The sequence below is a fragment of the Pseudopipra pipra genome, chromosome 4, assembly GCF_036250125.1.
Source record: "Pseudopipra pipra isolate bDixPip1 chromosome 4, bDixPip1.hap1, whole genome shotgun sequence".
NCBI lineage: Eukaryota > Metazoa > Chordata > Aves > Passeriformes > Pipridae > Pseudopipra > Pseudopipra pipra.
Genome location: NC_087552.1, coordinates 49,077,464 through 49,090,933, shown reverse-complemented (window position 1 = coordinate 49,090,933; position 13,470 = coordinate 49,077,464). Strand labels below are relative to the sequence as shown.

Here is a 13,470-nt window from a genome sequence, read left to right as displayed (position 1 = left end):
CGGCCGCCGCCCCCCCGCAGCGTTGCCGTGACACCGCCGCCGCCACGGGCCGTCCCGCGAGTCACCACCGCGGCTGCCGCGGCCCAGCCCAGGGCAGAGGGTCCGGGCCGGCTGTAACATCTTCGTTCCATCCGCGCCGCCCGAGGAGCGTTCCTGGAGGGACAGAAAAATCAGCGCAGCACATCCCGCCCCACCTCCAGGAGCGAGCTGACCGCCGGCCATGGCCGAGGGCTTAAGGAATCTGGTGGGCACGGGGAGCGCCCGGGCGCTGCAGGAGAAGCTGGAGAGCTGGCAGCAGGACTTTGAGGTGGGTCCTGCCGCTCCTCGGGGCCGGGTTCCGCGATGACGGCGGGACGCGGAGCGGGGAGCGGCCGCCGCTCGGTGTCCGAGAGGCCGGTTTGGGAGCGCTGCCCCGCACGCGCACCTGGTTACCACGGTTCCAACACTTTTTAAGCACTTCCAGCTTCAGCTGTTTGGCTTTTTGCCCGTGACAAGGTTCCGTGAAAGCAAGAGCTGGAGGTTAAAAGCAAGGTTTGAGCGGCGCTGGCTGTGTCGGAGCATAGCTGAGCGTCGTGGTGGAGACGGCAGGTGGAAGGACCGCGGGTCAGGGTGTGTGCGAAAGGAATCGCTCGTAGCCCGGGAACAGTCAGGAGAACGTGAGGAAAAAGGGTGCTGAAAGTGAGAACGGGTTATCCGGCATCCAGCTGTTCTGGATGGGAAACCTATTAGAGCTGAGAGGCTGCTGCAAGACAGCACGGCTACCAAAGGGCTTCTGAAGGGGGGAAGTGGGCGTGAGGGAAGAGTTTCGGGTGTGGGTGAGGAGAAGGCTGTAGGTGGCTCCTCCACGGAGGAGTCAGCGGTAACAGGGGACTGAGGAGGTGCAACAGTAGAAGCAGTAGAGAAGATGTAAACTTAGGGAAAGATGAGTTGAAGGAACCCCAGACTTCACAACTGTGACTTTTCTCAGTGGAAAAAATCTTGTCAGAGTTCTCACTCGTGCAACCCTAGGTTTCATTAGCTTCAGGAGACGGATAGTTGATTTGGTCATGAGCCTTTAACCACCTACTGGGTACTATGGTTGGTAAGAAAAGGTGTTGAGCAGAGATGTAGCCTTTTCAAGGGAAATCAAATATTCTTTTTACTTTGTGGTAGGTAGGAGTTACAAGATGTTAATAGCCAGTGTAACTCTCTGCGGGATTCGTGGCAAAGAAGAGTTTTAAGTATTTTGAGAGTAGCTGATAAAGCTACCACAGAGAATGCCAGAGCAGGAAGAACAGTGGCATGCGTTTTACAATCTTGCAAATGGGTGGTGCAGGTAGACCTTGGGAGGGCTGAGGACTAGTGGGGGCTGAATTCTCTGTGTTAAGTGAGTTGCGGGTAGTCTCTGAGGTCTTGGGGAATGAACATGAACAGCTTCAGGCTGCTGGTGCAGAAAAAGAGGAGGTGGCAGATGGAAGCACCACAGGTGTTATGTGACTGTAATGAACTGGAAAAATGCACTTTGCAGCCGTGTTCTGGTGGAGATGAGCAGGTTGACTGTGCTCCCCAAGGCCAGAGGAAAGCATGTTGCAGCAATCAAAATGCAAGCTGACAGAGGCATGAGTGAGAATTTCAGCTGTTTTGGAAGCTTGTAAAACCCATATGGAGTCATTAGAGCCTGAAAACCTACAGGGTGATCTGTGTGGAAGGTGCTATGCAGGTTACAGATAAAGGTTAAGGAAGCAGGTACAAAGTATGTGCTGTCCTGGCAGGTGCAGTAGTATCCTAGTCCTTTTCAAAATTGCATTTCCTGAAAGTGGTGTCATTTTGCTGTTTCCTAGGCATAGTGCTGGATTTTGCCCCTACTTCAGTGTTTTTTGTAGTTCGTAACTCTTAAAAATCAGATGAAATTGCATGGAAGCCTCATGTGACTGCTGACAAAGCAAGATAATAGCCTTATATGTATTATTTTAGCTAATATGGAAAACCAGATTTTGGACTAATATGTTTTATTTTTCATCCAACAATCTGCTATACTGTTATTTTAATAACTGTTGAATGGTTTCAACTCAGATCGACAATTATAATGATTCTTCTTTTAGAGGCATTTGCGATTGCAACTTACTTCCTTCCCCATTCATAAAGAAGTTTTCTCAGGTAGTGAATTAACTGGGTGATAGAAGTCCTGATGGTGATAGAAGTTTGATGTTGTTTGTTTGCTTGTTAACAATGTGAACCTTAAAACAGATGAGTATTCTAGAGGATGTAGTAAGAAAAGGTTGTGAAGATGCAATTATAGGGGAAAAAATGTCATGATCGTAACAGGAATAACTTGAAGTAAGAAAACCCCCACAGATATAGTAATACACATTACTTTACAGATTAATTCCTCTGGTGAGAATCTGAACCGATGCTGTGAAATGTTAGAACTGAACACTGCGATTCAAAAACAGCTCTTCACAATTCTCAATGAAACATCTCGAGAAGGTAAATCAGTGCCTTGTTTAATTACTAACACTTTTCACATGTGACATTTTTTCAAACTCTGGCTCTTTCTGTAAGTATTCTCACAATTTCTTAATGTATGTATTTTCTTAGATGGTAATAATGAAGGTGCAGAAACAATAAAAAAACGTCTCTTGCCACAGCTAGGGACTTGTTTTAACTGTGCTACTTCAGGAAAGAGCTTTGAGAACAACTTCTCCATCACTCAGGTATGTATATTACCATGTGAATTTACACCTGCAGAAGAACTTTAATGACTTCTGTTAATAATAACCTCCCTACCAGCTTTTGCTTAGTGTAATACATTCTTAGTTGCTCATGGAGACACCTTTGGAGACATGCATGCAATTATATAGGAATTTGCATTGTAAAAAAAGTCTATGTTATTGTACTGCTTTCCTTTCCTCAGTAAAGATTTGCTATGTTTACATATGCAGAGACATCACAGAAATATTTAGGCCATATCTGTATTAGAAAAACCTAACACTGTGTGAAAATACACATGTAAGCTGAAGGTGTGCATACATTAGTCTGTGAACTCTCTTTATTTTTTTTTGAAGGAGAAAGTCTTGGACTATCTTAACATTATTTCCAGAAGGGTTAAATAAAAAGTGCTCATGTCCTTCATGATACCACCACATTCCTGCTGTGATATTTGGAGTTAGTATGTATTTGATATTTACTGAAAGGATTGTAGTACTAACAGTTTGGCAGAAAAGATAGATCTGTTGTGGTTTTCTGCTTTGAAAGAAAATAGGAACATTGGCCAATGTAGACTGTGGGAAAATACTCGGAATCCTGAGGTTTGACAGTGATGTCTCCATGTTTTCTAATTTCTCATTTTTTATACCTCCTCTGTCAAAATATTTCACAGTTAAAATAAGGACAAATGAAAAGTGATATCCCATAAGAGTCAGACCCTAGTATAATACAGGAGCAGGATTCTGCCAAAACCCCACAAAATGTAAAATAATGATGTTATTAAATGACAGTGCACCAGGTGTGCCAGTTACAGGTTTGTCATTGCATGTGACATTCAAAATTTAAAGAAGAGCCTGCTACACAATTACTTATTTAATTCCAGTAGTATCAGGCAACTTTATAGGTTGTTAAAAACAGAACTGCATGTGTAGTAGTGTGCTTTCTGGAGTGACAATACTTGCCTCCTCTAATAACTTTTTCTGTTCCTTTGTGTACATGAATTACCAAAAAGTTTACTTGAGTTGGTGATATAGCCAATCAGAAGTTGACTCAACTGTGCAACACATCTGCAAAATGCTTTCTTCTGATGATGTGTATACAAGCAGTAAATCTGCATATGCAGACCTTCCATAAGTTCTATCATGAGGTAAAAAAGAAGTGAATATTTTTCTTAACATAATTGAGTCTCTGTTTGGTGTGCCTGGAAGGGATTGCTTATGTCTCTAGATGGTATGCGATTGCTTTTCTTCTCAGTTTCTTTAGAAATGGTCATTACTGAAATCTTTAGAAACACATCTGCTAATAATTCTCTAGTATATTGCTGAGGGATTCTGTAAGGTAGTACATTCAAACAGTGTGACTGTGTTTCCTGGTAGGATTCAGTTGGGAGTGAGATGCAGCTGAGAGAACTGGACACCACACCTGAGACTTGTCCACTGCAAGACCTGGAGGAAAAACTGACTTCAACTCGTCTGCAGATCAACCAGATGGAACAAGAGTAGGGAAATTAACTGTGTTTCTTTTATTTGCTTTTTGTTTTTCAACAAGCCACATTTTTCTCTTGACATCTAAATACTGATGGAGATTTGTAAAATGTTTCATGTCTGGCTTACAATCAAAGCTTCAAAATGTATCTAGGCTGTATATTGTGTTTATATGTATCCAATGTGGGCTACAAATGCTACAGCCATACACACATTTATAAATTGGCTTGGTAGGTTTTGCTAGGTGGCTAGGACTGAACAGTTTTTGCCTAATTGCATAAAACATATTTTGTGGAGCACTATAGTCTCAAAATTACTAAATTGCTTCAGATAGAAATTTGTGCAGTTAATGCCAGTTCCAGGGCCATTTTAGAGATAGCTCCAAGTGGCTTCTTTTGCATCCTATTAGCATGAGAACAATAAATGTTCACAGGTCTTGGATCAGTACAATAGGTGATGTAGTTTCATGTCCTTATGAAGTGTTTCAAGACTATCAGTTTGAATTTTCCCCATACCTACCTTTAGAACTCTTCTTTCCAAATCTACTTTTCTGTCTGAATCGTTCTTTATAGTAGAATTCTTTAGCCCTCTTTTACTAGTACTCAGCTAGAAGTCCTTCCTGAAGGAGCTGACTAAGGGTGTCCATGGGATTGGACAGTCTTTCCTCTTAGCAGATGTTGCTCGTCTTATTACTGTGGTCCTCTCAGTCAGCCTGCTCCTTAAAAAGCCGGAAGAGGAAGCTTGTTGACTGATAAGTGTTACAGCTTTCATTGGTTCAGATCCTCAAAAATCTCACCAGGATCCTTCGGTAAAGAAAAGGACAGACTGAATACCTTCAAAGCAAATAGAAAGCGTCCTTTTCCCCCCTACACTTTTGGAAAGAGGAAACAACAGTAATACCTGTGTTGGGAGAGAAAGCAGAGACGTTGAGATACTTTTTAATACTAAGTAAGAGTAAAGGACAGAAGATAAACTTGCTTAACTGGTTGTCTGCTGATGTTTAAGAAACAGTGCTTCTCTTGGGGCCAGCAGGAGAGGAATCTCATTAGCTTTTGATATTACTTGAATAACTTCATTGGTGATACCCTTTGACTGACTACTATATTCCAGCAAAGGAAAGAGCCCTAGTACCCCATGGAGAAAATACTTAGGTTCTTAATCTTCCTTTGGAAAGAAAACTGAGCTGGTTTAATTAAAATTTTAAATATGAGAAAGAAAAGAGTTTCTTTTAGACCTCATCATCTGAGCTAGCATAAGGACACCAAATGTTAACCAGTGATTTCTCCTGTAACAGAATGTAGTGTATCCACTCTCCTGCTACAGTACACTTTTACATTTTTAAGAGTCTGCTTTGGAGTATGCTTTTTTGAATTCTTGATTTTTCCTGTATTTCAGCATAAGGAGTTTGCTCAAAAATGTTCCTCTTTTTCTGCTCCTTTTTTTTTGATGATGAGGATTAATTGATAGATGGTTTACATTCATAGAAGGGCATCTTGTGACTGACTGTATTCTGTGTGATTAAGTCTGAACACTTCCCGTGCCGAAGAGGAGGATGCCCTGAAGAAGTTAGAGCGTCTGAATGACTATGAGCAGCAAATTCAAACGCTGCGGGATGAGATTACTATCCTGGATGCCCAAAAGTCTGTTCTTCAGAGCAGGTAGAGGCGTTATTAGAGAAGTCACTGAATTATAGAAATTGTTCATGTTAGGTAGCATGAATTCCCTCCTCGTTTGAAACTGAAGAATAAACAAAAGTTGAGCTTTTGCACTTTGTTATGAGGGAACATAAACTCTGGCTGATTTCTCCTAGTGCCCAAATATTTTAAAGCAGTTAAGTTTTAGACAAAACAGCAAATAATGCAGCTTTGAAAAATACATTGACAGCAACTGTATGGAATAAAAAGAAATGGTTAGGGTTTTTTTTTTATGAGTCCTCTGAACACTGTACCATTACAGGGCAGAACTTGTTATATTCGCACTTGTTTGACTTCAGTCAAAGTGTGGAAAGAGGAACAAATCTCCAAATTATTACTTGTTAGAAGTGTGTTTCCCCAGAACAAAGTGCTTGTCAGTACACACTTTAGGAAATACTTTATTTTTACTGTTTATGCTTTAGCCCATGAAATATATTGCCACAAATGCCTTCATATTAGACTAAACAGCTGCAGCTTCTCTAATTGCATTAGCTCAAAATCTTAGCTCAATTTGATAAAAATTAAATTGACTCAAAACTCTATGCTAGGGAAAAACATCTGAAGACGGTGAATTGACCTCAAGCTTCTTTACATGTCTGTTGTAGGCTGGCACGGAGCCGCTCTCCTTACCGGCGCAGTGGGGCCAAGTCAGAGCGTTCCCTCCGCCCGAAGAGCTGGTCACCTGGCCGAGCCAGGCACATCAACGCTTCCCGGCGCGCCTGCCTGGTGGCTCGCTTTGGTTTCATTTATGCTCAGGAACGCTTCGATGCAGAGACCCTTTTGAGGACTTACATCAGTGACGTGGAGATGGTGCAGAGGATAATATACACTGCAGCTGTGGTAAGAAAGAAATAGTATTTCTTATTTTACAGACCTGAAGTGTTTTATAAAATATTATGTCTGCACTGGACTAAATTGTGGGTAAATTAGCATTTCTAGTACATTCAAGTACAGAGAAGAAAACTTTTCGTCCTTCTTTCTTGTTGATTTTTCTTTCTTCCCCTCACACTTCTATATTGAACTCCCAAGTTAGTGTCCTGACTGACCTGTCCCAACACTGGAACAGGGTCAGTGATCTGTAGTACAGATGCTAAAAGGAGCGTATAAGAAGACTGAATGGCTCTGAAAAGAAGCTGATTCCTGCACTGATCAACACTGCTTTATTTAGATGAATTCTTTTGGGAATACTACATTATATACTACAACAGTACAAAGATAAAAATTTTTCCATAGCATGCTTTCTTTTTGTCTGTAGCTGTGTGCTTTTCTAGTTTTGTTGGGTCCCTTGAAACTACCTACATACCTCATATTTACTATGAGCTCAGTCTGAAGAAATTTGTTTTCATCTTTTCTGTACTTGATCTTCTTTTCTATAAAAATGATGTAGTACATACCTGAGTCAGACAGACAGTGTGTCTCAATGTGTGTGATCCCAAGCACATTTAACTTATTGGAGGTTTTTTCCATCTGTCATTCAGTTTACACTCTCTAGTTCAACCTTTTTTCCTGACAAACAAGAAGAGTTCCTGTCTGATGTGTTGGGCTATGGCATGTAAAATGCTATTACTCTTGATATCTTTGAATGTGGTTGTATTGATCATGGGTGTGTGATGGAATCCTATGCAAATATAGATGGTTAGATGAGAATCTTTTCAATCCTGTCTTCTGCAAAGAAGTTACACTCAATCAGAGAATTCCTTTCAGATGAGTTAACTTTCCCTTTTATAGCAGTGTTTTTTATTCCTCCTTATGATGATGATACTGGGTTAAGTTCATTTTCTCAGATAACTGATAAAACATTAATTTCAGTCTCCTGGATTTAACTAGATGTTCTTTATGTTTGCAGGAATCTTTTTATGCAGCAAAGATGGCCTACTGGAAGTTCAAAATACATGTAAAAGAGGCTCTGTCTCTAAGTCACTCGGGGCCTGAGTCACTTGAAGACACTGTGCTGGATTATATAGTTTGCCACAAGGATGAGTATGATGTTCATGCCAGTGTCAAGGTAGGTCAAGGGCAGTGGGGAAGTGACATGTTGATCTATTTCAGGAGCTGTTAAATTCAGAATGTGTAAACTAGAAGTGCACTGTTACCTGAAGAAGAAAAAAGTTATCATATGGATTTTGCCTTGTAGCAGTGTACTTTCCAAAATAATATTGCTAGGAGTGGTGTAAGTATGGGCTAGTAATCGCTTGTTCTATTTTTCTGTGACTAGAATTTCTCTGTCTGCAAGAATAATATTTTTGAAGATACAGGGTAACTGTCTTAAATAAATGTAAGCTAAATTTCACATTTTTCTTGAATTTTGTTTTCTGTTGAAAAGCTGCATCTCCTTCCTAAGATTTATCTCAATAATGTAGCTCATACTTAATTTCTGAAATAACAGTACATTCTTTCTGAAGCTATTATTTTCTGAAATAGTCTAAGGCCATTACTGTGAGCTTCTGATACTGATTTTTAAATGTAGAAAGCTGAGAGGCATATTTAGGCTGGGTTTCCATACTTTCCTGTGAATGAAATTGTTAGTGAGTGAAAATTACTCAAATATGTTTATTTTCAGGAAGTAATTCGCTCCATGAACATCAACCCAAAGATTTCATTTCCACCAGAAATTGATTTCATTGTACTCAGCACTTTGATTCAAGAGTTGTGCTGTTTGGCTTTTTCAATGCAGACACTCATTCCTCCTCTTGATGTTGCCTTTGGTATTGATGGAGAACTTTTCAATGAGACCAAGTAAGAACTCTTAAAATTCAGTTAGTTTCTTATTATTAAAAGAATCTATCAGGTTTGTATGGTCTACTTGTTCCTTAATTAATATAAATGTTTAAGATTGCTAATCATGAATTTTGGGCAAATATCCCTGATCTATAGTTAATTTGGTATGTCTTTAAGGTTTTCTGACAGTGTGTAAATGCCAGGATGTAGACAAGTGTTAACAGTTTTTTTTTAATGAACAGCAGAGCGATTTTCTGGATAAACTTCAGTCTCTAGAGCATATTTAATTTATCATTTAAGAGAAAAATTATTATCAGCTTTCCTTTTCCTGTTTAGTCTCTACCTGCCTTTTAACAAATATTTGCATCTTTGTTCCTCCTTTCTGGCCTATTGTGTAAAAGTCATGTTTACTGAGATCTGGCAATTGGTGCCTGCTACCAAGATCATCAATGTGTTTGCTGCAACCTCCAGGCTGTGGCTGCTGTACAGCATATGAATGCTAATATGCTCCCATCTCTTCTGGTTTACAGCTGAGCAGAAAGAAGAATGACTTTTAAGAAAGAGAATTTCGTTTTAAAAAAAAAATCACACCATAACATTGTTTTTTCTATAGGGTCAGGTCTTTGTTAGCTGCCAGAGAACTATAGGATGCTTCCATGCCTTCTAGAAAATTAATAGGATTGATAACTCAAACATAAAATGCTCTCAAAAGCAAAAAAAAAAAATCCCCTAGATCAATAAAAAGGTTTCTAATAATAATTTAAAATAGAATGTAACACAAGTAGGGAAGTGCTTGAGAAGCCAATGAAAGAAATAGAGAAGATGAAAGTAGCCTTTCAACAGGAAAGTGCAAAGTCATACAGGACTGCTCAATGATCCTGTCCGAATACTGGGCAGTTAGCTTCTTGATACCCAAAGCTATTGGCTGAATTAAGAAGGCAACAAAGCAATGGTATAGTCTGGGCATGCTTTCTCCACCTGCTTGCTGTGTGTGGCCTTCAAAAAACAAGTGTAATATGGTTTTATGTGCTGCTGCAGGAGACACATACTCTCATCTATCCATCTATATAGATAAATGTGGCATATATATGTTTACATGTATAGTGTGTATATGTGGTACACAGAGATGGAGCAAAACTTGTAGAAATTAAAATATCTCTGTTAGTTATGTGTGATACCATTCTATAAAGGGCTGCCCAAACCTCATCACACCCTATGCCTTGCTTCATGCCTATGTTAACAATATTGTTTTAGTATAATTTGCTTTGTAATACATTGCTGAAGTGTAGATGCATTGCTATTTTTTACTTCTGTTATTTTGTATTTGTTTTGAGCTTGAATCCACAAAGCCAGAGACTTCATTATTTAGCCAATATTCCAGACTTATCAAGGTAATATATATCTGATATGTTAACATAGGCCCTTGAATTAATTTTTCTTAGCTAAAATGTCACTGTTTCATTATCAATATCTGAGGATCTTGCTAATAAAGTTGCCTCATGTCTCATAAGATACTAAGATGTACCTTTATAGTTGATACAGAGTATTTCTATAATATCCTTTATAAGAGTCTTGTTTTAGCAAGATATTTCAGGAAGATGGGATGACTATGCCTGCCAAATTGCTGCTCAGAAGATTTGATATGTCAGTGGACACAGGGGCCCTGGCTTGTATTTGGCTTATGCAAAAATATGGTCTGCTGGTCTCGTGAAGTGTGAGATGGCTTTATTGGAGTGCCTGTCAGTATAAGTAAACAGTAGGTCCTGATAAATCTATCTTACAACTGCATTTCCTTTACAGGATCACTTAAAGAATACTTATTTTTGACATATGGAAAAATTGTCAAGAAAGATATTAGAGCTATAGCTAGTATTCTGCTTTTTATCAACATTTATGATTTGAAACATATTTATCTTTTGGCACTTTTATAGAGACATTTGTTGTACTCTGTGTTTCAACAGGTACTATCGTAGTCCTGACTCAGATTTCACAGCTGCCTTTGTGGCCTATCATGTATGGCCTGCTCTGGTGGAAGATGGTGTTGTAATTGTGAAGGGAGAGGTAGTCACTAAAAGGGTGTCTCTGGTACGTATTTTGTTAAGGATTATGTTAAGGGAGGTCATTGGATTTCAGCACTGTTTTTAAAATTTAAAAAGATAAGTTCTTAACTGTTCCCTGTGTGGGTGGAGTTGTATGTCAAGTATCGGTTAGTGCCTCATCCTTTATTTAGGATGAATAGTTCCATTTTCCTTAATGTATTAATTATGCAGATGTATGATTATTGGCAGAGCCTGTTCTAAGGAGAAAGTTTACTGTGTTTCCTCTCTGTCCTCAAACCTTGTCTCCAGCATGGCAAGTCTGCTTGCAGAGTCTGTCTTTATTAAACCCTCTCTCTCAAAAGAGGTTTGTCAAACTCTTCTCTTGTAGTGCTTTCGCAGAAGTAAAATTAGAAGCAGAAGCTGCAGCTGTAGCACCCGTCGTCTCCTATCTAGTCACGTAAGCCTCAGCTGAATGCTTATAGTATTAACAACATCAAGTATTTTAACTAGGAATGTAGGCAACCTATTAAAAATGCTGATGTGCCACATGTACATTTTAACATTGGGAATAAATGCCTTTGCCTAAAGGTCTTGAATGAGGTGAAGCTGAACTGACAGGTAGCTGAACTGATAGATATTGATCAGTGGAGATACACAGTTGATACTTGTGAGAATTTAACTATGATCTACTTCTCATACAGTATCTTAGAATGATTTGCCCCTACTCCCCCTTGCTTCAGTACCCTTCAGAATAACTGATTGCATCATTTGGAAATGTTTTAGTCATCTTGCAGTACATATACAACACATAATTTATGCCTCCCGGAATTAGTAACCTAAATTTACTCTCCAATGCCAGAGTGGAACAGAAAATAACTGTAGGGTGAGCAGAAGGGGAAGACCTGAGGTGGTACTGATAAGATATGTGAAACCTTAGCAGAGTTCTGTGTATGGTATAGTTATACAACATTTTTAATTATTTCTGTAAAAAACACATATATTTTTCTAATTGTTAGCTCATCTTATTAAATTGACTTGGGTGCCCTCAACTTAAAATATGAATATATGAGAGGCTTTGGGTATGGCTCACTTTTTTGTGCATGTGTGGGGTGTGAAGAAAACTACAAAGTTGTTGAACTTGACTTTGTAGCTGTGGAGCTGCACTGATAGACATGTGCAAGTTTTCTGAATGTTGATGGGCCCCCAGGTGGTTTTCTTGGGTGCAGTTTTTTAGCATACCTGAGTGTCCTTTCTCTTTGTGTTGCAGTCGTTTCGAAGCCGCAGTTTTTCACCACTGAGGAGCAGAAGTAAGTGGGCATATTAGTTCATAAGGACTCATGGTTTTCACATTAAGTCTTTGAATGATTAAGCAAAGAGACAAAATAACATGCTGAAGGTCTTGAACTCTAAAATACTTGTCTAAGTCTTACTTTTAAAATGGGCAGTCCCTTTCTTTTGTGTGTGTGGAAAAAGGCTGAAATTTCTGACTTGGAGGAGAGCTTGTTTTTTCACTCTGCTCAGACCACTGTCATGAGTTCTTTCTGCTGGTTGCCTTCATTGTGGCCAGTTCTATAGTAAAGTAAAACTTGCTCCCTTCCCTACACAAGAGACAGTTAGCTGCACACCTGCTGGCTGCTTGCCTTTCAAATTCCAAAGAGATTGCTAAGTGGTGACATTGAAGTGATGGATTTCAGACAGTATGAATGTGTGCCTATCTTGAAGCCAAGCCAATTTAGAGATTTAGAGAATATAGTTGTACTGAAATGTACCTTTTTTTTCCATAGGGTGTTAACTAAATATGTTCCTGTGGTTCGGTACATCTGGATCCAACAACTTCACTGGTGCCTATTCTCTTCAGGAATACCTCAAATCTCTCAATAATATGAATGGCAATTGTCAGATCAAATGGAGTTTGTGTTCAGTGTGTTTTTTAGAATTATAGAAGGCTTATTTATAATTTGACAAACTAATTTGAACCTTCCAATTAAAAAAAAAAAGGGCAGGCAATACAAGATCATGATCATTTGGCAAAATTTGCAAAGCACTGAGGAACCCATGATGTAATCCTGCAGGTAGAGATTGAATTATTGTATCTAGAAGGTTGTCCACAGATTCCACATGTTGCAGTTTACTGTGGTAATTTTGATTAAACCTGATGTTTAATATAACCTAAATGGGGAATGTTGCAGAATGTTGAGGTAAGCTGTTACTTGAAAATGATGTAATTATTTGGGGCTTCTTTACAATTTTAGAAAATAGCAATGATCTAAGGATGTGCAGGTCTCACACATCAGCCTTTTAAATATGTCCATGGGGTAAACTGCATTTTCTAACTACAATGCAAAAGTTGCACAGAACAGTTGTGGGAAAGTCGCTGGGGGTAAAAATTAGAGGAAACTAAGAAGTTATAGTCACATCTTAAAAGAAGTTACAATGGTACAGAAATTATATGGTAAAATGCAGCTGCTAATTGCTGAATGGAATGTGGTTAACATGCTCCACGATAACTCCCCATACAGCAAAAAGTACTTGCTACGAGGGCTGGAACGGAGTGTGGAGCAGAGTGGAGATGCCATGGCCTCCCTCCATGGAGATCCTTGCAGAGAGAGGAACATGGTGGTACTTTGTAGTTGATAGGACCACATAACACCTGTCAAGCCAGGGAGATAAAAGGAGATGTCCTGCTGCTGAGCCAAGCCTTGTGGTGAAATCTCTCTCCTCGGATGAACTTGTTTCATTAAAGCATAATCATAATATTAATACACACCTCTATCCCAAATTTATCCACCTCCAAGGTACGACTATCCTGCTCTGAACATGTACCCTATATTTTTTTACTGTCACTCAAGC

General features: G+C 39.4%; 1 protein-coding gene across 1 annotated transcript; it reads left to right on the top strand.

Moving 5' to 3' along the window:
• Positions 1–30: 30 nt before the first annotated feature.
• Positions 31–12,530, top strand: SPATA18 (spermatogenesis associated 18). The gene is made up of 12 exons (XM_064653965.1): positions 31–307; positions 2,361–2,466; positions 2,578–2,693; positions 4,062–4,183; positions 5,693–5,827; positions 6,469–6,703; positions 7,710–7,868; positions 8,424–8,599; positions 10,543–10,666; positions 11,009–11,077; positions 11,888–11,927; positions 12,405–12,530. Exons 1-12 carry the CDS (start codon positions 221–223, stop codon positions 12,410–12,412), a joined length of 1,377 nt encoding a protein of 458 aa, XP_064510035.1. The 5' UTR covers positions 31–220; the 3' UTR covers positions 12,413–12,530.
• Positions 12,531–13,470: the final 940 nt, after the last annotated feature.